At 48.9% G+C, this 23,747-nt stretch overlaps 1 protein-coding gene across 1 annotated transcript in view; it reads right to left on the bottom strand.

Annotated features, from left to right (window-relative positions):
• The window catches only part of FHAD1 (forkhead associated phosphopeptide binding domain 1), a 120,939-nt gene that overhangs the window by 60,181 nt on the left and 37,011 nt on the right, over positions 1–23,747 (bottom strand). The window contains exons 5-10 of the mRNA XM_090268634.1: positions 17,991–18,100; positions 14,673–14,906; positions 10,649–10,772; positions 8,839–8,969; positions 6,529–6,618; positions 5,364–5,468 (exon numbers count right to left, since the gene is read on the bottom strand). Of these exons, the coding sequence (XP_090124760.1) occupies positions 5,364–5,468; positions 6,529–6,618; positions 8,839–8,969; positions 10,649–10,772; positions 14,673–14,906; positions 17,991–18,100 (794 nt within the window). The remainder of the gene's footprint in view (positions 1–5,363; positions 5,469–6,528; positions 6,619–8,838; positions 8,970–10,648; positions 10,773–14,672; positions 14,907–17,990; positions 18,101–23,747) is intronic.

The raw sequence follows: 23,747 nt of genomic DNA, 5'->3' as shown, positions 1-23,747 counted from the left end.
GAAGGGCCAGGGAAGCAACTTAGAAGTCAGTGGGTCCCACGACACAAGAGCTGACTGCACATGGTGGCGTTCTGGGGAACCAAGCAGTGAAGTGACATTCTCCTAAGGATGTCCCTGTGGTGGGCCTGCCAGGAGCCGATGGGGGTGCCACAGCCAAGGGGAGGGGCCCGACTCATCCAAGGAAGAGGTTATGTAGGGCGGGCCCAGTGTGTCATGCCCCTCCCCCCACCAGAGGCACTGATAAGACTGCTCAGGGGTGGAGGGACAGGTTTTCCTGGATGATGGGCTCAGTCCTGGGGTCACATGAATCTTAGATAGAGAGCAGGATCACAGAGACAACGTGCCGGGGTAGGAAAGTCTGGGGACAGAGAGGGGGCTCATCTCTCTCTCTCTTGAGTCTAGACCCGAAGGAATCTCAATGTCTCTGAGGGTCGTCTCCACGATGACTTCTTTCTAGAATCATAATCAGGACCTTGGCACTTGGGCCAGTGGCACAGACTATGCCCTCAAATCAGGTGGGTGCTGGGGAGTGCAGAGTGCAGGAAGGGTGAAGGGCTGGCCCCGGTACACAAAGTTCGGAAGCCCAGGGGGGGGGGCAGACTGTCTGCCTCGCTAAGGGTGGGCACCCCGCAGGAGAAATAACTCTGGGGTGAGGGTGGTGGCATCTGTCGAAGGAGCTTTAAAACCTGCCCAAGAGTCAGCATCATTATTTAACCCGTGTGCGCCTCTGACAAAGATCAGTCACGCTGCTGGGTCAGGCTCGGACACTGTGGAATGGAATGGCTTTGGGGGCTGGGAGGGATGGAAGGACCCTTAGGAATGCAGCTCTTAGCCTTTTTTTGGTGGTCCACAGATCCTTCTGAGAATCCACAGAGCAGCATGCTGAAGCCACCCTCCCAGAAAAAAAAAAAAAAAGTACAAACACACGTACATGCTAAATGTTCTTGGATGCCCCAGGGCCATGGTTGCCAGGAGGGGCCCCTTGAGGAGGAGCCCAAGGGGGGCTGCCCTTGGTAGGTCATGTTCTGGAGGGTTAGTGCCCCAATCCTGGCTTCTCATCCTACAACCCCACCCCCACCCCCCAGCCTTTGATGAAGTCTCATTTGCATGTTCTGGCCCTGATGTCAGCACCACATGGAAGGGGAGGGGCCCCTGGGCCATCTCAGGTCAGAACATTAGCATGTGGCACCCCCAGAGCATCCAGGCCAGGCCTGCTCACCTCCCTGCCCAGAGAGTCTCCATCTCTCATGAGCTTTGACATTCTGGGGTTTTACTTTCCTAAGAAAAGCAGCGTTTCCTTATGGATACTGACAGGGACATCTGCTGGGGGCACAGAGGAGGCAAGATAGTGGGCAACGTCAGGAGGCAGAAAGTACTAGAAACACCATTGGGGTTAAGGGGCTCAAACCCTTCCCAAGAGGGAACAGCAGGGCTGGTTAACTGGGGCAGGGGTTGAGGACTGGCAGCTTGGCCAGGGTCCCGGGCGACGATGACCCACCAGAGTGGGCAGCTCCCCCGCAGGGAAAGGCTCTTCAGGGACATCCACTGGGGTGCAGAAGGCCCATGAAGCTTCTACCCACAACACAACTGGGAGAATCAAACCATAGCTGATCTCCTCACCTGCCCGCCACCTTCCGGCCACCTGGGTGCAGAAAGCCCACAGGGACCGTGGGTCAAGGAAGGGGGCTCTGGACCGTGTGTGCCTACCTGACCTACTGCCCTCTCCAAATTGACTTTAATGAGATTCTCTCTGTTCCCCATTTCTTGTAGCTGAAGTAATTTCCTTCTGGAATCCTCCTGAAGCTTTTCTTCCACCTGAAAGGACGATGAAAGCAGGCACTTGCTGCTAATGTGACCATAACGCACTCTGGGGAAATCCCTCCAGGAGGTGTAATGGCCAGGGGAGGCCCAGAGGGGCAGGGACAGCTGCAGCCCATGTGGCAGCGGTCACAGGCATGCATGGGGCAGAGGCTCCGCGCGGGGATCCGGCTCCCAGGGCAAAGGGCCAAGCCCTGCATCCTGGGCTCAGCTGTTTGTCCCACCGCAGACTCCAATCCAGTTCGGCCCTTAACAAGCCCTGAGGCCCTGGGGAAGGAAGGTATTTATTTCCCTGCTCTGTCACACACAGATGGTGTGGGGACTCAAAATGTTTAGACTAGTGCCGCACTTCTTAAGGGGGCTCTGAGCCCACCCTGGGAGGCTTGCTAAGCAATGAATCAATCATAGGCTGTTAAGAGGAAGTGTTTAAAGCCAGGAAGCTTGCAGATTTATTCCCCCTTGTTTGGGCAACAGCGAGTTTGGGAGTGCTCGGTGCTACCCTCTGCTGGCCATCTCAGGGCCCTGCAGCTGCCCCATTCGTTTTTCAACAAGAAACATTTTGGGAGCACGTTTGGAGCTCAGGGCTCTGGCATTATGAGGAAACGGGGCAAACTCTCCTAAGTGAATGAAAGGATTTTGTATTGAAACAACTCCGCAAGCTGTTTATTAGGGGGCCGGAGGGGGTTGGTTTACACAGATGTAATAAAGGACCCAGTAAAGCCCTTTATGGCTCACTTCTGAGCACTGTGGGAGCCTCTAACTGGCCATGTTGTCCCGGAAAAGCCATCCAGCCTCTCTGGGCCCAGTTTCCTCCACAAACAATCCTCCCAGGCCTTAACGTGCTCTTACCCCTATTTCAGCACTTTTTCACACTCTTCGAAAGCAAAATCCAACCCTGGCCTCTGCCCTTATTGATATTCCCCGCCACAGTGAACAGCCCCCCAACCCCAAGCTGCCCCCTTCTCCAGCGTTCACACCCACTGTTCTCCAAGCCCCCTCATGTCCACGCCACTTCTCTGCTCCTGCCCTGCACAAGGCCCCGGCCGGGCACTGAGAACCTGTGGCCTCTGGTAATTGGCCTCCTCGCCTCTATGTTCCTTTCCTTCCAGAACATTCTTCACGGTATAGTGAGAGTTACCAGGCTATAGAGCAGCTCTGTCTGATAGAACTCTCTGTAGTGATGGAAACGTTTTGTCTGCGTTGTCTCGCAGGGCAGTTGCTGGCCACATCTGGCTATTGAGCCCTTGAGATGTGGCTGGTGTGACTGAGGAACTGAATTTTAAATTTTACTTAGTTGTGATAAATTTCAGTGTGAATAGTCACATGTGCCTAGTGGCTAGGCCATGGTCATTGGTATCAGACAAACCTGGCTCCCAGCCGTGCCTTCGCCACTTACTAACTTCGGGGCTACTTACTGTATTAGTAACTAGGGGCCTGGATTCCCTCATCTGTAAGAATGGAAAGGACAATTTCTAGGTAGAACTGCTGTGAGGATGAAAGAGATGAAATGTTTGGCATAATACATGAGAAATCATAGCTATCATTTTCACCATTATCACTAATCACAAATATAATCCCATAAGCCCCCTGTTCAGAGCCTGCAGTAGCTCCTTGCTGCCTTTGTCGTCCATGGTCTGAGCGCATCAATTCAAAGGTTCAGGACGCCCTATGAACTCCAAACAAGGTGAGCAAAAATAAACCCACACCTAGATAAATCATAAGACTGCTGGAAATCAAGGGAAAAGAAAATCTTAAAAGCAGCCCAAGACATTATGCAAAGGTGTATTAGTTAGGCTTGTCATCAGAGAAGGAAAACTCTGACTCCAAAAAACCTCCGCTGCCTTGCGGCATACCTCTTCAGGGGAAAGGCTAAGGGAGTAAACCCCGACAGAAAATCCGGAGCCGGAGTCCCTAAGGCGGTTTGACGTTGTAGTCAACACCGGCAACTCCTGCGGCGCACCTGAAGTCAAGCTGTATTGACTCCGTCTTTCCCTTGGACCCTTCAGCTGCGAAGAGAGGGGGGGTCTGCTGCATGGGCAACAGCAGACCCTCCATATCACCCTGCCCAGGCTCTGTAGCTTCAGCTTCACTGGAGAGGACACTCCAGCGTCATCAACACGGGAGGAGACAGATACTGTGTCACTCCCGAGTCGGACTGCACAACCATTCTCGGCGGTGCAGATAGTCTCTTAAGAAGCTACACCATCATGTCTCGAGACGGACGGCTGCCGACTCGACTCGATTAGTTAGGCTTGACAATGACTTCAAAACAGAAACAACAGGAACCAAAAGGCACGAGAAAGATGTACCTAATGCTACCTATGAGGTGCTGAAAGAAAATAATTGCCAGCGTGGAATTCAGTACTCAGTCAAAATGTGTTCTAAGAATGAAGGTTAAATATACATTTTCAGACACATATACACATTTGAGAGAATCTGTCATCAGTAGAACTACACTGAAGGAAAACACTCAAGGGCGTACTTCAGACAGAAGAAAAATGACACAGTGTGAATCTGGAGGAGGTAAGTGAGTTGACGTGCTCTGACGCCATTGCATTGTCAAAGCCAAGGGCAGAAAAATCAACTGACACTGGATCTTGGTAAGTCAGGAATGCATGTTACAGTCTTTAGGATGGCCATTAAAAGAGCGAAAAACTCAATTAATACTGGATTTTGGTAAGTCAAGGGTGAAAGCTCTTGTCTTGCTATTCCTAAGAGTATAAACAGTGAAACATTTCCATGCGAATAGAGACAAAAATGGAATGATAGAAAATCATCAGTTCAAAGGAACACAAGAAAGGAGAGAAAAAGAAACATAGCACAGAAATGTAACACAACTGGTATTGAGCAAGAAGGTAAAGTTAAACCTCAATATACCAGCAATTGCATGTTATATAAATGGGCTAAAACACAAAGTTTGTCAGACTGGATTTTATAAAAATAACATGCTATTTAGAAGAGAAAAAAAAACAAACCTTAAAGAATGACAGAAAAAATATTTAAAAGGTATCAAAGGTTTTTTCCCCAATGGGAAGCATTAAAATTCTAAATTTATATGCACCTAGTAACACAGCCTCAAAATACATAAAGCAAAAATTGGCAACATTAAAAGAAGAAATACACAAATCCACTTGCATGATGAGATTTTTAAAGGCATACCTCCCTCGACTCTCAAAGATAGAAGGCACAGACAGAAAAATCAGTAAGAACGTTTAAGTCTGGACAACATCATTGGCAAACCTGACTTCATGGATCAACTATTTTCTGGATAATTTTACAATTAACATTGGAAAGCAGTCTAAGGTAGTGCTTACACACAGGCACTTTGGGCTTAGGCAGACCTAGATTCAAGTTCTGCCACAACTCCTTTGTCTGAGTGACCTTTGGTAACTTCCTTCACCTCTGGGATCCCCCGTTTTCCTGACTGTCAAGTGGGGTTAATGCCAGTATAGACCACACGGGATCATTGTAAGGATTAACGGACATGACATGTGCGGAGCCCCTGGCCCAGAGGGGTCACTGGGCCCACACTGCCCTGACCGTACCTTGCTCTTTTCTCGAAGCGTCTTAGAGATCATGCCCTGCTCAGCACTACTCCTCTTCAGCTCCTCTCTGAGCTTCTTCATTTCTTTCTCCATGTCTTGGACTTGCTGAAAGAGTTTCAACAAAAGTCAGCTTCCCCGTTGGCAGGTAGGCCCTGCCTCCTGAGCTGAAAGGGCTGACTCTCCACAACTCATTTCCTTGGTTCATTAAGGCGAAAACCTTAGTCTGGTGTTAGCTAAATTCCATCCCCGGGGGAAAAACTCTACATCTGTAGAGCAAAGTAGACTTTTTGCAATGGATACACCAAAGGTGCTGGGTAAAGGGAAAGGATATGTTTCTTTTGAAAATCGGCGTGTACCCTGGATTAAACAGTACAAGATACCTGTCAGCTCATTGGAATCTCTTCTCTTGGGGTATGTTTTTGAGATCAGTTTACATAAGGGCTGTTTGGAAGACACAGTGGATGCAGTTTGGAAGAACGAAACAATGCAGATGTTCTTTTTTCCCCACTGGGGGCAGAGAACAGGGCTGTTCCTGACAGGGAGGAGAGCGAGTCTCCATGGTGCCGGCCGAGGGCGCTGCCTTCCCAGCAGATGGGAAACTGTGTGCCCGCTAATGCGGACCAGGGTTCTGCTGGCCCCAGAGATGAATATTTTCATTTTCATGGTCATATTCTCCCTGTATTTTTTTTTTTATTGCCACCTTCTATATAAAGCAAATGATGCCTTTTTGTTTTGTGTTTATGAATTGGAATAAAATTGATGTATTTAAATAAAATTACTTAAGGAAGACTTTGTGTCAGTAATAATGCCCATGGCTATGATAAAGGTGTGAGAGTGGGACGTAACAGTTCGGACACGACAGGCTCAGGGGCAGGGACCACAGTGAATTTGTGGCAGCATGTGGCGGCCACCTGGGCCTCCAAGGGAAGCCCGGCATGGGCGCTGGAGCCAACGCCCAGGGGATCCTGGGAAGGTGTATTTTCCATGGTCTTGCCACCCACGCCCTCCTAGAGGCAGCAAATCAAAGAGTTATGAGACGATCCTCACAAACCATCCTAAAGCCCCAGACCCTGTGCTATCTAACGGGCCAAGGACCCTCGCCAAAACCTGAAGGTCAAAGTCTAACCTTCTGGTGGACACCCAGCCGTGAGGGAGTTCAACTCACAGATTTGCAGAGTTTTAACTCTTGCTCTTGGGTTTTCCGGAGCTGCTTCTGAGCATCTTCCCTTTTCAGCTCCTCTCTGAGCACTGAGCACTGTGGAGGAAAAAAACAACAAGGCCAGGCGGGGTTGTTTGGGGGTCCCGAGTCCCCACGCGTTGGCCTCCCCGAATTCCGAGAGGCAAGACCATTGGCGTCTGATGGAAGCATGGGATGAGTTCTGAGGAAGGAAGCATCTAGAGTCTCTTTCAAAAGCCAGCAAGTTACACCACAGGAAAAACCCAGCTTTGTCGAGTCTGGGCACTTAGGGCGGAGGAACGGGACGATTTTACTCTGAGACCACTGACTGCAGCTTTCGGGAGCATATGGAGGGGGCAGGGCTCACTGGTGAACTGGGATGGCTTAGTGCTTTCTGCAGTTTCACCTCAAAGACACGACTGCCCCGGTGCGGATGGGTCAAGGCAACAGCCTTTCCGGAGCGCAATTCAACAACAGGCATGAAGCATAAAGAGGCGCCTCCTTACTGACCCAGAAATTCCCACTGTAGAAATGTATTCTAACGATGACTAGAGAAATCAGCGAATCTGTAGATTCAAGGATGTGCTTCTCAGCATTGTTAGCAACATTAAAAAAACAAAAAACAAAAAAAAAAAAACCCACACGTCCAACAACAGGAGACCACTTTATTGTATTGTGTACACCCAGGAAAATATCATGCAGCTTTTAAGACCCATGATAAAAGCTTTTATTCAATAACATGGGGAAACAATAAGCATTTAAGATTTTAAAATGTGTACAGTATAAATTCACTGTGAGATATAAATACATAATTTATTTACTTCTAGGCAAAATATAAAAACAAGGCTAGAAGAATATACATTGAAATATAAATATTAATTTCTTGGGGTAGCATTTCCTTTCTCTTTTTAATTTTGCTCGTTAAGGCCATCTACTTATTTTTCTAAAATTTACACCACGACATGTTATTTTTAAAAAGAGAGGCACCCTGAAAAAAAAAGAGAGGCACCCCAGATGTTCACAGAAACCATATGGTGGTGGGGACCCTATGTGCTGATGGGATGGCACAGGCTTGAGAGAAGGCAGAGCTTGTTCAAGGTCAAGGGGGAGGGGAAATGGAAGAAAAAGAATCCTAACGCACTTCAGGAAGTAGAAGAGCCTGACACGTGAGGTTTTTCCATATTCTCCCACTCAGCATCAGCTGTACAACACACACACACACACACACACACACACACACACACACACCCTCACACAAAACTGACCACAGGAACCTAGGACAACCATGTGCTTGGGCGAAACCAAGGCAGAGAGATTGGCAAGGTGGCCGACCAGGGGCAGGGGCAAGAGAATGCAGTCAAAACCAGCTCACATCTCAGGAAATGGTTTTGTTTACCCCCGTTTCACAGATGGAGAAGTGGAGGCCAAATAGGTTATTGGGGATGAACCTTGGCTTGTCTGACCCCAAAGCCTGATCAGGCTCAGCCTTTCACTAGCTCCAAATTGGGGTTTGTACTGAGCACCCAACGTTACTTCTGCCTTTTCTTTGGAACTTCACGGTCGGTTCCCACCCCGGCACCGACTCAGGCATAGCAGCTGATCAGGCAGCCACTGTGAATCTGAGTTGCCACCTGAGTTGAAAGCTACTGGGTTTGACCTTGGCTCATGGAAACAGACAAATCATACAAATACGAAGAACTCTTACCCTATCAGATAAGGATTCTAAGGTCAGGACTGAAGGAAAAGTTTGTAAACAGTCAAAGTTGCATTTAAAAAGCTCTTAACTTGCTGACCAGGCTCATTTTACCTAGAGGAACTCTTACACACGCTGGAGTCTCAGGGCAGAAGCGAGAGTCACACATCTGCTGGGAGCACCAGTGGCCACTGGGACTGTGAGGAAGCCGGTGCCCCCCCTGCCCACAGAGAACCCTGCTCTGCTTTGCTATTCAGCCTCGCAGTGGCAAGACGTGCTGATCACGTGCCTGCTGTTGGGATCAGACAAACTTATAACAGGGGTTAGAAACCGTCTGCTGGGTTTGAATACACCCATTGCTTTTTCTGAGCCATATACATGCTGTGTTTGAAAAGCTGCAAAGAACTTGGCCCCCAGCTTTCAGTTTTTCTAGGTGGCCCATCCAGCAGCTGTCCTGCCTGTGCCCTTGGGCATGGCCTCATCTCACCAAGGTGTCAGAGAAGGCAGGGACGTTTGGGCCCAAGGTCAGTGAGAAGGACCGAATGCTCCCCTTGCCTGACGGCTACTATGGGACCTGAGGAGGATGAGGACGACCCGACACTCACTCTGGAGCTGAGGGCTTCCAGCTGGTGATCCTTTTCTTTGTTCTCAGTTTTTAGCCGGTTCACCTCCTGTTGGAGTTGTTGAAGTTGTTCATCCTTTGCTAACATGTCCTTTTGCAAAGAGGACACCATTCCTGTTAAAAAAAAAAAAAAAAAAGACTCACTGAGGTCAAAGAGGCAATAAGGATGACTGTTGTCACCTCTGCTATCAGCCAATTGTGGGCCACGGAGAGTGGTGGGGGGCTGCTTGTTACTGCAGCATCACCCAGCCCCGTGCTTGGGTTATGAACTTGGATGTGCCTATGGAGGTCTGGGCTGGGGCCCGAGACTCAGGGAATGACCCAGAGAAGGCTGGTCTGGTGGTCGGGGTGACCAAACAAAGTGACGTCTGAGATGGGCTTGAAGCGTGGAAGAGAATTTGATGGGCAGATGTCGGGGAGGAAGGCAAGGGCCCAGCAAGTCCATCCTTAGATTTCTGGTGCCCAGAGCAGTGCCTGGCCTGCAAGGGGTGCTCAGCAAATATCTTAGGCTATTCCAACTTAGAAAGGAGCATCAGCAGAGGCCTGAGGGCGAGGGGAGGGGCGGGTGTGTGTGTGAGGAGTGAGGCAGAGGAAAAGCTAGTGGTCAGGCTGGCCCCGGGCACAGCACAGAGTGCAGAGTCACATGGAGACGGTGATTCTCACAGGGCTCTAGGCCCTCCTGAGCTCTTACAGCAATGCGCACACTCCCTGCCATGTGCTGGGCACTTTAAGAACAAGAGGCCCAACCCAGACTCACTGCCTGCTCCCCAACACCTGCTTCTCTCCTTGCCCTCTTCTCTGCTGATGATTCCACCCTCTTCAGGTCTCTAGACATGTCATTTTCTGCTGTAAAACCCCCAATGGCTTCACATCACCTTTAGAATTGGACCCAGACTCCACCCTGAGATCCAGCCCCTGCCTCCCTCGGACCTGCCAGCCAGGCACTCCCTTGTTCCTCCCGCTCAGCCAGCTGGCCTTCGGCTCCTCCCGCTCAGCCAGCTGGCTGTAACCTCAGGGCCTTTGCACTTGTGATCTTTCTGCTCTTCCCTTTCTCCTCCTTAGAGACCTATCCTTGCCCACCCACGGAACTAGTCTCCCTTCACTCCACCCTCTGAAGCACTTTGCCATTACGTTGCCCAGTTTTGTCTGAAACGGGCTTGTTTATTGATCTGTTTCCTTATTTTTGCCTGTCACTCCCTCCCAAATGTGAGTCCTGTGAGTTCAGGGATCTGCCTTGCTTGGGGTGCTCTCCCGCACACGTACTACAGACCCTGACACCTAGTAGGTGCTCACTAACTACGCAGGAATGAAGTAGCCAGGGTGAGAAACAGTTGGCTGCCCCTCCTCCACCCCAGTTCTTCGGCGTGGAACAACCTCTGCTGGTCCGTTAGGAAAACATTTTCCCTTGGGTAAGGCAATGGATGGGATGCCCGGAAGCGGTGACCCCACTTGTCCACATTCTAGTTGGTGGTCACGGAAAGTGGGCGTATGGAACTGCCCAGGCCACACAGCGCCCCGCGTTCTCCTGCTGAAGCCAGCGCTCCGTCCTTCTGGCCAAGAGGCAACATCCACTCACACATTCAGCAGGCCCTGCCCTGGGAACTGGGTGTCCAGAAGCCCCCCTAGGGGCAGACTCGAATTCCCTGACCCTGGCTGCCCAAGGGCTGCTGAGCGGGTCTCTGAGGCCACACCCCCGCCCAGGAAGACAGGGGTGGCGGTCATGGGTGCCCTGTGCTGTGGCGCCGGACCGAGCCTGACGGGGGCGGCTCTCAGCCCAGCGCCCGAGAGCTCACCTGCTGTGATGGCCCTGTCCCTCCTTAAGTGCTCGCCCTCATTCTTCAGGGACGTGATTTCTACGTTCCTCTCGGACAGGGTGTGACACAGCATCTGGTTGTAGCTTTTCTGTAGGGCACTGACCTGTGGGGCAGGGGCAACGCACAGTCAGACGGGGGCCAGCCCACATCTGCAGGACCCACCACTATTTCTCCAAAGGCGGACAGCAAGTCGGACTGACCTTGGGGTGAGGGGTTGGGGAAACCAAGCCTTTCAGTTTTAACTCGTGGAAGGGACAGGAGAGGGCCTGTTCCTTCAGTGACCATTATTTCTATATGTAATCAAAACATGAAGCTTATCTTTGTGCCTACGCAGGGGCTTAGGCACAGCTGGTCCCTGATCCCTTATGACCTTTGAACTTCCTATGACCTTTGAACTCTCAGCCATAAATAGACCAGCCCTCGGTTCCAGATCATCCAGCACCACTAGATGCAGAGAAAAGTTCAAGAGAAGGAAGCAGGTCATAACATTAATTTCCTCCCATGATAAAAAGAATCACTTATGTATCATAGAACACTCCGGAGCTTACAGAGGCCGTTCACAGATGCTACTTCTTTGACAGCTTGTCACAGCACCATTGACAGCTTGTCACAGCACCACTGAAGGCTGAAGTTCCCATCGCTGTCCCATTTTGCAAGTGAGCAAACCAAGGCGCAGAGAGGTGAGGTCGCTTGCTCAGGGTCACATAGCTAGTCAGAGGTGCAGTTACGATTCAAACCTATTTTTAGTTGCCTGGTTCCAGATCTTCCCACCCCCACCCCATAGCGCTAGGAAGCAGTATTAAAAGCTGGAGGCTGTGAAGCATAGCATGGGCTTGGGAGCCAGAGTGGGACCTTCGAATTCTGCCTCTGCCTCTTCCAAGGCTGTGTGAGCGTGGGGAGGGCACCGAACGTAGTTTCATTTTTCATTCTGCAAATGGGGTCATGGCGGTCCCAATCCGACAGGATTGTGAAAGATTTCAGTAAGTTAGCTTATGTGCCAGTGCTCGGGTCATGCCTGGCACACGGTCTGCGGGTGTGAGCTGTGACTCGTTTTACCTGACTACCCACAGCGTGTTTTTGCTTCAGCTTCTCTGTCTCTCTCAGGGGAGGGCAGGTTGATAATACTTCTGTGTGCGTTTGTAAGCCTCGTCTAGGCTCGCTTAAACACCTTGTGATTGTTGTTTAGAGGAAGCGCAGGAATCCTGGTGATGGTCACATCCTGGTGCAGGCACAGAGTAAAAATGGCGGGGGTGGGGCATGCTCCCTGAATGTGGGTAAAGGCCTCGCCAGCAGATGGCGCTCATGATCTTTGATTTTGGTTTTCATCCCAGAAAATCTTGTCATCATTACTCAGGTAGTATTAATAGAATCATCAAGGTTTCATTTTATTTTCTGACTCATTTCCTGGGCCATCATGTTTCAGATTCTGTGACATTTGGGGCAGTTAGATTTACGTTTTCCCTGGGGCATCTGAGAAATGGGGGGGGGGGTGTGTGTAACATGCTAGAAGGTGGGGGGACAAAGGTCACTGTCCCCACCCCCCTCAAGGCTGTGCTTCTGCACGCGTGTGCTTCGGAAACTCCGAGTGAAAAATTTCTTTTACCTCTTACTGTTCTCTGTGGGGTAAATGCAACTTTTCCATAAAAGGTACTTGGGATAATTTTTAAAAAATGTTTCTAGCTCTCCTCAGTTGAGTGCTTTTATTTACATGATAGCAGAGGCACAACGGAAACTTCCAGAAGGGATGGGAGACCACCCCTCCAAAGACTCCAGTGCTTCTGACATATAAAATATTTCCATCGAAGTGTGAGTTTCAGGATTTCAGATTGTGGAAAAACTCCAAACAGTCTTCCAACCCCTTCATTTCTTTCACTATCAAAATAAACATCAATGTTGCCTGCAATTGGCATAAATGCCAAGAAGTTGATCTGTTCTGTTGTGTAATAAAGTAGACACTGAGTCATAAGAAAGTTAACAGTGCAAGGCGGAGCGATCGGTTCCAGATAATAATTCGGCTGCTAATCAGCCCAGGCGTGCAGGAGCGCACGGAGGTGAGCGTTTTCTGGTGATACTGCAGCGGACTGAAGATCTTGAGGGCAGACCATGATGTACATACTACCGGGGGACCAGGGAGAACGTATAAAATAAGCAGACCAATAAACCCATCTGCCACGTGGCGTAAGCTTCTGGCTGAATGTCCTACAGGCAACAGAATATTTGAGAAAACGAAAATATGAGTGGATCAAACTCGCTTCGCGTTCAAACCTGTGGCAGCCCTTTGCTCGGATACGCCTTGTTATAAGATAGTCTCCTTCGGTTGTAAGTGAAGATCCAGGGACGGAGGAAGGCGACAGGACGACGAGTCAGTGTAATTCTTTCCAGACAACTTCTTCATTAAAAACCCCTTCCCCGATATCACTGGCCACTTTAAACAATTCTCAGATGTGACCTGCGGATGGTCAGAGACTCGTGGGCATTACACAATGTTACAGGTCAGATATATTTCAACTAAAAAAAGGTGTGTGGGGAATAGTCATCCTTGTCCGTGTGCCTGGGCCAGACAAGTCCCTTTGCTCAGGAAAGCTGTGGAATGGGAGAACAACGAAAAGGGATATTTCTCCATCCAGTGGCCAAAGTGGGCTCAGAAGAGACAAAGATGGGCATCAACGAGTCAGCTACCTGTCAAGGCAGCTGTTTGTAGTGCTGGTTCCAGAAGGACCAGCTACTTTCATTGTTTTTTCAAAAACGGGTCCAGGGGAGAGTCATTTGCTCATTTAAATGTCAGAGCGTCTATTTGTTGACTTGGTTATTTTCTCCCTTATTGGAACGTAATTGGCAAGGATCACGGCTGTCTTGTTCTCTGCTGAGCTCCCAGAGCCTGGAAGAGGCTGACACAAGGCAGGCACCCCACAGATACTTATGCCAATGAACGAACACACGGATGAACGCCTGAAAGGATGGATGAATGAATAAATGAACAGACACGGCCCTCTCGGGTGGAAGGACCATGGACGGTAACTGGGACTAGGCTTGGCCTTCAGGGAGCGTACGGTCTCCCGGTAGACTCTCCTAGGTTCTCCAGGCATGACCTCTGTCCTTTTCTAGGGCGCCGTGTCTAGGACGGAGGCAGTGCATCTTGAATTGGTTAAGAGAAGGGAAAGGCGGTGACAGAGCCAGAGAGCAGAGGCTCCGGGCCTGAGCAGCGTTTTAAGCAGCGTTATGTACTGAGGCCAATATTCATTAGTGGTCAGTTGCTCTTTTTTTCATCCATTTTGTTGAGCTGTAATGTATGTACACAATCTATGGCCAATCTGAGAGTAGCTCTTTAAAAAATATATTGGATCTACTTTTCAAGAGGAAGAACATGACTGGTAAATGCAAAACTTCTGGGTGGAGAATTCTTGTTTGATGAAATTCCCCATGAGTGAGTCAGCCCCTGCCTTCAGGGTTTGGGAAAGGCCTCAGCGTCTGGAACACTGGGGATCCCGTCTCCCCCTTTCTGGCAAGCTGCCCACAGCGCTTTCTGGCTGGGGCGGGGGGTGGGTGTGAGAGGTGGTCACTGAAGTGACTGAGGAGGGTGGAAATATTAAAGTGGGTGAAAGCATTGTGTCGGCAAGGGGTTGAGGGTGTACTGCCGTCGCTAACTTGCTGTGTGAGCTAGAACAAGTAAGTCCCTGGGCATCTCTGGGCCTGCCTCTGTCTCCTCATCTGCAGAATGGTACGTGTAGGAGGACTGGGAGGTTCAAATAAGCTCATGCTTCTAAAGCACTTGTACCAGTTCTTGCGCATGGCAGGTGCTTCATCAGAGTTCATACTGTTCTTATGAGGCTAGAAAGCTGACAAGTCTCTGATCCCTGGGATCTGTGTCCTTTCCCACCATGCTGTGCTGACCACCCACTTCTAGCTGTCTGGTGGCTCCCTCCACTCTCCTTGGGCTCTGCTAGAGAGCTGTCACCCTGTGTCATGACTCTAAGTGCTCAATTGACTTGTCTCAGAGCCCTACCTGGCTTTTCAAGTCCTGGATCTCTCTCTGTTGGTCATCGAGGTCTTCATCCAGGCCCGGAAACTTCTGCGAGGCCACCCGCTCACCCCTGGACATGGCTGCGTCCGACAGCTTCTGACTCAGGCTGGCCACTTCATTCTGCAGGTTTGCGATCACGGCATCTTTGTACTTGGATTCAAGTTCAAAATCCGAGAGACGGTTGACTTCTTTTCCCAGCAGCAGAATTATTTCATCCTGGGTGGAGGCCAGATGGGAAGGTTACTAGGTGTGGGTCTGGGGACAAGATGAAGCCCATTTAAAAATACATAGGAAAAGTGTGGTGTAATTTTTTCCAGAAAGTGAGGGCAGGCAGGGAGGGGAAAGACAGGCATTCAGGGCTCTCACTGTCACCTGGAAAACCTTGTGGAGACAAGAGTTCAGTGAAAATGATCTACTTGCGTCTAGACTCCTGTAAATGGATGCTTTATGCCACACAGGTACTAAAACTTTCCTTTCCCCTAAAAATTATACTTTCATACTGAGAATAACCATCCTGTTGGGAACTTTGGTTGCTAGAAAGTTTGCTTATCGTATTTTTTAATTTATAATATTCAGCCCAGTACATTGGGGAACCTAGGGAAGGTAATTAGAAAAATGACATTCTATTCGACCACGTTCTCTTATAATGAGGGCTATTTTTTAACTTCAAAAAATTTAATACATTCTGAAATATTTCCTGTCTCTTTCCACTCTCCTGGTATTCCCTGCCTCTCTTGGTTATTCACATAAAAATTTATTCAGGAAATTGAATCTGGAAGGTAAATGAGGCAGGAATAGTGACTTAGTTATGTGGGCTCATGCAAACTCTGGGCGGAAAAAAAATGACTGGCTGCCTTTACCCACAGGTATAATTAACCCAGTCCTCCCTCTCTCTGAAAGGAAAGGTTCTGCAGTCAAAGAATTTGTGAGGTTTTTCCCCAAAGGAAAACAAACCCCCAAAACTTGTCACCAGAAGTTATCAATAAAATGCCAGAAAGACAGGAAAGAAAAAAAAAATCCCAGATGCATTTTCAAATGCAGCTTTAGAATCTCTGCTTTTAAAGGAATTCCTGCTCTTCCAACAATTTTCCATGGGTTGGAAGGAGGTAAGTGGGCAATTTTCAGGTCGGCTCATTGCCTGGGGGGCTGTCCGAGCAGCCTCACAATCTTTCAGGCCCTGACCCGGGGAAGGACAGGGTCACAAAGAAGCCTGTCTGGCAATGCCAACTGCTGCCAAGGGTCTTTCCTTTTTTTATTTTTTTTTATTTTGGTTTTTCAATTACAGTTGTCCCCTTTTCCCCTAATTTCTCTCCCCCACCCAACCCACCCCCTCTCCCGCAATCATATCCCTCCCCGTTGTCCCAAGGGTCTTTCTTTGGGTCCCTGCAAATGCTTGTGGCAACAAGATGTCCTGGGCAGCCTCCCTTGTTTTACTCAGTGGTAAGTTGTGTAAGGCCTCCCTGCTTAGCCAGGTGCTTATTGATTATTCATGCAATAAACATTTATTGAGCAGCTACTATGTGCCAGGCTGGGTGCTGGGCACCGGAGTATAAAGAAGCCTGCAGGTGTGGTGTCCAGCTGTGGTTTCTGGCTTTTTAGGGAGGACTCTGCCCTTCCCTGAGGGAGAGCTCCCTCTTCTGTGTGGTCTGGGTAAGGCTGGAAATCTTATGCCCTGCTCCTTCCTGTCCCGCCTCTCCATGTGCATGTGACTCAGGCGAGCCCATCAGGGTTTTCTCAGAGATGTCACATGTCAATCACTGAGGGAAAGGATCTGATTCCTTTAGGGTCATACACTTTAAATGTGTAGTCTCAGTTGCTTGAGTTTGTCTTTTCCAGCACATGAAGTCAGCCTGCTGTCGAAAGCCAAACTCTGAGGGCAACAGGGGAGATACTGGTGGTGGGAACTGGTCTTACGACATCATTTGAGCCCTTGCGTCTAGCCATGCCTGAAGCTAGAAGGCCTTTAAATTTTCCAGGAAGATGGCAGCTTTTGCCATCCAGTGGTGGAGTCTGCTTCCCCCACCCCCCACCTCTGGTTGGTGGGCCCTGTGATTCACTTTGACCAACTGAATGCAGTGGAAGTGATGCCGGGCAATCTCTGTGCAAGCTCTTAAGAGGCCACTGGCTGACTGTAGTTCCATGAGTGAGGCCAGGGGACACCAGCAGAAGGACCTTCCAGGTCAACCTGGGAAACAATAAATCGCTATGTTAAGCCACTAAGTGTCGGGGTGGCTTGTCAGACAGCAGTAGGTAACTGACACAGCATCCCTGCCTGTCTCACCATACTGTCACCGCCCTGCCACGTTTCTCAGAGTCTGGTCCCAGGACACCTGTGTCAGAGCTTCCTGTGTCTAACCAGAACCCCGGGTGGCCCTCCTCACGGACTCCGAGAAGGCTGCTGGCTCAGGCCATGGGCCTTCGGGAAAGCAAGATCTCACGTGACTGCTTCTTTTAGAATAATGTTCAGGTTGTGTCCAAGGGAGAAATCAACCTGGACCCTTCCCAGGACTGCTTGGATTCCTCTGTTCTGGCTTCCGATCCTGTTTCACGGCGCTAAACCTCTCTGGCTCTCTCTCTTCCCACTCAGTCCTCTCCGACCTCAGCGCTCTCCTCTTCCTGCCAAGAAGCACGTTTTCCCCCCCACCGCCCGTCCCTCATGGTTGACCAGACAGTTACTAAGTTTGAATTCCAATGCTGCCCCCCACACTGTGCAACCTTTGGGTGAGTTACTTAACCTCTCTGAGCGCCAGTTCCTTCATCTGTAAAGTGAGGGTGGAAAAAAAAAATCTATTTTGAAGATGGTGAAGATTTATAAGTTACTCGCATGTTGAGGGCACAGGACACAGTCCAGCACACAGTAGGTGCTCAGTACGTTGTGGTTGTAGATGTTGTTTCTTGGGATATAATGAGCAGTTCCCAAAGTTATTATTATTTTTTAAAAATAATTTATTTATTTGTTTATTTATTTTTAGAGAGAGGGGAAAGGAGAAGGAGAGGGAGAGAAACATCACTGTGTGGTTGCCTCTCACTCGCGCCCACAACTGGGGACCTGACGTGCAACCTAGTCATGTGCCCTGACTGGGAATCGAACCAGCGACACTTGGCTCGCAGGCCGACGCTCAATCCACTGAGCCACAGCAGCCAAGGCTCCAGTTCCCAAAGTTTCGATTGAATGCCCTGGGAGTAAGAGGTGGTTTCTCAGATGCACCAAGAAGAGCAGTTCTAGAACAAGAGGCAGTGGCGCTCCCTCCACGGTCCTGCTTGCTGCTGTAGCTCTGTCCCTCCCCTGAGGCCCCTCACCTTGTCCTGCTGGGCCACGTCCTGGTCCACATAAACCTCCACGGAAGGCGCTGCCCCGGGAATGCCCTCGGCCCCTGGGTGCCCCGACAGCTCCGCGGCGCCGGTCCACACTAACGCAAGGTCAACAGAGAGCACAGGGGAGACTGTTAGTGGCCCTGAGGCCTGAGGGAGTCTTTTCAGATTAACCTTCACATTCATTTCCCGCTGCGATTTATGCCTTATGTAATTAAAAAATGACAAAGTGGGGTCCATGCTCATTGAAAAACAATGGAAGTAAAGATTAGAGACATATTAGAAGGGAAAGAGCCGCCTCATTCCTCTTCCCCGGGGTTAACGGTGCGGGTTCGCTCTGATGTGCTCTTCCCAGGCTTTCTTCTCTGCCACCTGAGAGCCGATGACCTTGGGCAGGTCATTTCACCTCTCTAATCCTTAGTTTCCCTATATATAATTCAGGGATGCTCACGGCCTGTTATAAAGGGCTATTTGAGGATTAAACGAAATAATGATGTAAACAGGGGTTGGCAAACTATGGACCTAGTGACAAATCTGGCCCTCTGTTTTTGCAAATAAAAGTTTTATTGGAAGGCAGCCACAGTTATTCCTTCACATATCGTCTGTGGCTGAACCCGGCTACAGTGGCAGAGTTGAATAGCAGTGACAGAGAACATGTAGCCCACAAAGACTAAAATATTTACTCTCTGGCTCTTTACGGAAAAGGTTTCTTGCCCTTGGTCTAGAGCATTTAGCATGAAATGTTAGCTATATTTTATTGCAATAAAACAAACAAAAAAAGTGTTTGTATTGCAGAGGTTTTTCTCCAGCTTGCTTTTTTTCACTTGACAATGTACCAAGCATTCCTTCCCACTGCCAGTATTTATAGATACACTGCATTCTTTTAATAGTAGCATTGTAGTCCATTCATTGTACAAGTGTCCCTAAGCGTGTTTAACTAGAATCCACTTGATAGATATCTGGTTTTGGTGTTCCTGACTTTTTTATCCTCACTCTAGACAGCTTTATTGACTTTAGAGAGATGAAAAGGGAGGGAGAGAAGCATTGATGTGAGAGAGAAACATCGATTGCTTGCCTCTGGAACATGCTCTGACTGGGGGTGGAACCAACCTGCAACCTAGGCATGTGTCCTGAGCGGGAATCGAACCCACCATCTTTCGGTTTATGGGATGATGACGCTCCAACCAACCGAGCCACACCGGCCAGGGCTTCCTGATATTTTAAAAAATTTACCTCCAATATTATTACATAAGGACTGTTTAAATTTAGACTTCCAGGGGTTCTGGCATTGTTATGTTTGGAGGCCCCACTTTATAGCACACCAAACATATTACAGACCTGGTTGGTGTGGCTCAGGGGATTGAGCGCTGACCTGCAAACCGAAAGGTCACTGGTTCGATTCCCAGTCAGGATACATGCCCGGGTTGTGGGCCAGGTCTGCACTTGGGAGCACACGAGAGGCAACCACACACTGATGTTTCTCTCCCTCTCTTTCTCCCTCCCTTCTTCTCTCTCTAAGAATAAAAAATAAAACTTAAAAAAAATTACAATGTATTCACATCGACACTGAAAATATTTTTTTTGTGTGTGTGTGTAGAAACTTTTGAAAGGCTTCCTATAATTCTGCTTTTGAGCTCACTTGGCTCCGAGCGCTGTATTTTAAATTCCCAACCGACTATGATCTATGAGTGCGTTCTTGCCTTTTTGTGAAGTGAGAAATTGAACCAATTGTTTTCAAGGGTAATGAAACATGAACGAGTGTTAACATTAACCGTTAATGAAGTGCGCACTGTCACATCTGTGGACAGTTATTCAATCCTTTATTCATTTTGAGTCTACAGTAGTCCCCCTCTACATCACGGTTCACTTATTGCAGCCTCACTGTATCGCGGGATTTTTAAAAATATTATATTTAATTATTTATCGCGGATTTTTCGCTCTATTGCGGGATTTTGCGGTACTGTATACGTGTGTTAAAGTTACATAGGCTTAAGAGTGTAGAATATGTTTAAGAACATAAGTACTGTTTATAGAAGTGTGGAAAAGGTTAATAAGGGACTGGGAACAGTTTATAAGTTTGTGGGAAAGGCTTATAAAGCCTTAAAATATATATAAATACTAAAATAAATGTAAGGTTCCTATTTCGCAGATTTTCACCTATCGCGGGGGGGGGGGCGGGGGGCGGGTCTAGAATGTAATACCCGCGATAAGGGAGGGATCACTGCACACTTTTTATTTAATGCGTGTTAGAGCCACTGCTCTCCCCCCCGGTTGAGACGAGCAGGAGCCTTCTCAGTTACGCCCGCGGTGCTTTCCCTGCCGTGGCAAATGCATCCAAAGTCAGACATCACCTGGTGCAGCTGGACCTTGGGTCGTGTCCCCTCCCTGCCTAATAGCGGCCATCACTTCTCATTGCTCTTTTCATGTGCTCTTGAGCTGTGTTCCTCCGGGAGTGACCGTTCCGCCACACTGACCATCCCCTAAACTCGCCCCACACCCCTCCCATCACGCGCCACGCCAAGGTCCTTCCACAGAGCTCCCTCCCCTGCACATTTAGTGAATGCCACTCGCCTCCGGTACTCAGCTTGGGCGTCACTCCCTCTGGAATACATTCCTGATCCCCCAACTAAGTCAGGCCCTACAGTCATGAGCCCTCAGGGCACTGGGGACCTCTCCTGCCTGGAGTCGTCACTTTATCGATGTCGCTCTGTGATGACTTTGTTAATGTCAGCCCCCTGACTATGTGACTGGGGACCATATCTCAGTTTGTGGCCCCTACAATGAGTTTACAAGTCCTGTTTTACAGATGTGCAAACTGGGGCACAGAGAGAAAACCTCTGTCCAAGCTCACGCAGCCAGAAAGAGGTCAGACCGCACCTGTCTCCATTCTGTGTCGTACCTTCGGTGGCGGAAGGTGCCCAGGAGTGTTGAGGACACAAGTGCAGTGCCTGGCCCACGCTCGAAACCAGTAACTCATGAAAGGCTTTCACCGGAGTCATCAAGAAAAAAAGAGAGAGGACCCAAATAAACCTGCAACCTACTTATGTGGCTTGGTTGGGACTCGAACCCACAACCTTTGGGTGTATGGGACGATGCACCAACCAGCTGAGCCACACTGGCCAGGGCGAAAAGCCAAGCTTTGTTAAGAGAGGCAAGGGTTTTCTTAGAACCCTAAAAAATAGGTTTTTTTTTTTTTTTTTTTAATAAATCAAGAGCCAGCCTGGAGGACTAGAGCATAGAGTCTGTTCCAAAGACTGGAGTATAGAGACCCAGAGTCTGACACTGGACAACTTCCACCACGTGAAGAAGAAAGCCCTTCTCTGGGGATAGGGCAGAGAGTTGGGGGAACGAGGGTGGAAGTTTGCAAACAGAAGAGCCCTGGGTGGGAGGCTGTGGTAATAAAGCCCAGTCAGATGTGAGGGCCTCTAAGCCCCAGGACTCCTCTTTCTCTTCCCGGGGAGCATGTACGCCCCATAGAGAAGCCCCAGGTTCAGCACAGCACTGGAGAAACAGGTGGCAAAGTCCACCGATTCTAATGGGAAAATTAAAATGGCTGAGTGAAAAAAGGAAAGAAAGAAACAACTCATGAGTCCCACAGTAAAAGAATGGATGAAAAACCTCTCTATAGGTTCACATGAAAGGGACAAATAACAGAACAAACTAAAAAGGAACAAAGCCCAAACATGGAAAAAAAAAATGAATGAATCTCAAAAATGTTGAGTGAAAAAGCCTTTCAAAAAAGAATACATACTATATGGTCCCGTTTATTTGAGATTCTAGAACAGGAATATCTACTCCATGGTGGAAAAAGAATTCAGAAGAAATACGTGGGCATGGCTTTTGCCTAATAGGGTGAAACCTAACAGGAGAGACACTGCCAGCTTGGACTGACAGAGAAAGAGACAGAAAAGTAAAAGAAGCTTTTGGACCCCAAGTTTCTACAGGTAGGAAACAGATAACACTATGCAGCTGCAAACACGAGGGGCCTTTCACGGAAAAGGCAGGATGACTCCGAGGGCAGAACTAAGGGGCCAGGGTGTGGGGCTAAGAGCCACGGACAGTCACTTCTGGGCAAGAGGAGGGCTGAAGCCTAATCAAGAAACCGCTGGCGTTATTCTGGCTGGATTTCAGAACTGCTTTGGGCCAGTGGCCCCTGCGCCTTTCCTGTTTTTCTCCTTTTGGAACCAGAGGTGTGTCTGGAGCAGTTAGCTCTGTCTTTCCCACCAATGCGTGTTGGGTGTGAGGGACAGACCACTCGTCTCTGGGGTTCCCAGGTCTTCGGATCGCTAGGGACAGCATTTGAGCTGAACTTAAGAAACTCATGGCCATGAGTCCCATTCATGCCTGGACTTGATTTAAGTGAGATTCTGGAATTTGAGCTGCTGCTGTAATGAGGTGAGACTTTTGAGGGAGAGGTGGAGATGGGGTGAATCACTGAGGACCACGGGGGCAGAGTGTGGTAGCCAGCCTCCAAGGTGATGGCCAGTCATTCCTGCCTGCTGCGTACAGCTGACTGTGCAACCAACAGGATATTGCAGAAGTGACAGAGAGGGACTTCCGAGGCTTGGTCATGAGAGATGCTGCAGTTGCCACCTTGCTCTCTGGGATCACTTGCTCAGGAGGAGCCAGCTGCCACGTCATGAGGACACTCTAGCAGCTTTCTGGAGAGGTCCACGTGGTGAGAAGCTAAGGTCTCCTGCAGAGAGCCATGTGCGTGTACTATCTTGGAAGCAGATTCTCCAGCACCAGGGAAGCCTTCAGGCGACCGCAGCCCTGGCCCACAGCTGACTGCAAGCTTATAAAGACCGTGCACACAGCTACCTTCTTAAGATGCTCCCAAATTCCTGACCTCCAGAAACTATATATTGCTTTAGGCTGATAAATTTTGAGAGAATTTTAATGCAATTGATAACTAATACACATCGCATGTTAATTTTACGTTAAAAACCTCAGAACTGTTGAATCCTAGTTAATGGTATATATGCTAAGACATTTAGGGAGAAGACAATGGATGGGTGCAATTTACTTTGAAAAGTATAAAAAATGAGATGGATTAATGAGTGAAGAATGAATAGACAGGTGTAATAAAGAGGAGAGAAAAATTGTGAACGGTAGAACTAGACGGGGTTCTCTGAAATTCTTTTTCTTTTGCTATATATTGGAACATTTTCATATAAAAATATTAGGGGGAAATGGCTAATTTCTTAACTTGGGTGGTGGGTACATGAGGGTTCATCTGGTGACGGCGACAGTGACGATGATGTAACCTGGAGAGATACGTTTCATTTACTTCCCCGTCTGTGTATTTCACAGCAATAACTATGATTTCCACGCCTGAGGAATATGACAAGGTGAATGCTCCTGAGCAAACTGGGGACTCAGAAAGGTCTGGGGCTGGGACTCAAAGACAGACAATGGGACCTTGACACCAGAAGCCATGGAGGAAACCCAGGAATCACGCCAGGGACTAAGCAGACCCAGCGACGCTGCCAGTGAGGCTGGTGAGGCCAAGAGACAGTGACAAGACTGTCTCCTCCCCAGATGCCATGAGGCCTTCCAGGGGGAGGTCATGGGGGAAGGAACCTTGAAGGCTGTGTGTCCCCAAGGTGACCAGGCTGTGAGTGGCAGCCACTAACATAAGCAGCCTTAAATCTGACTGAAGAACATTAGACTAGGCTGAACTTGTCACCTCTGGGCAAGTAATTTTTCTCTATAAGCCTCAGCTCCTCTCACCTGTAAAATGGT

Source organism: Furipterus horrens, unplaced genomic scaffold (assembly GCF_987537825.1).
Source record: "Furipterus horrens unplaced genomic scaffold, mFurHor1.1.pri manual_scaffold_3, whole genome shotgun sequence".
Classification (NCBI taxonomy): Eukaryota; Metazoa; Chordata; class Mammalia; order Chiroptera; family Furipteridae; genus Furipterus; species Furipterus horrens.
Note: the sequence above shows the minus strand (reverse complement) of the source record. Positions and strands in the feature narration are given on the sequence as shown.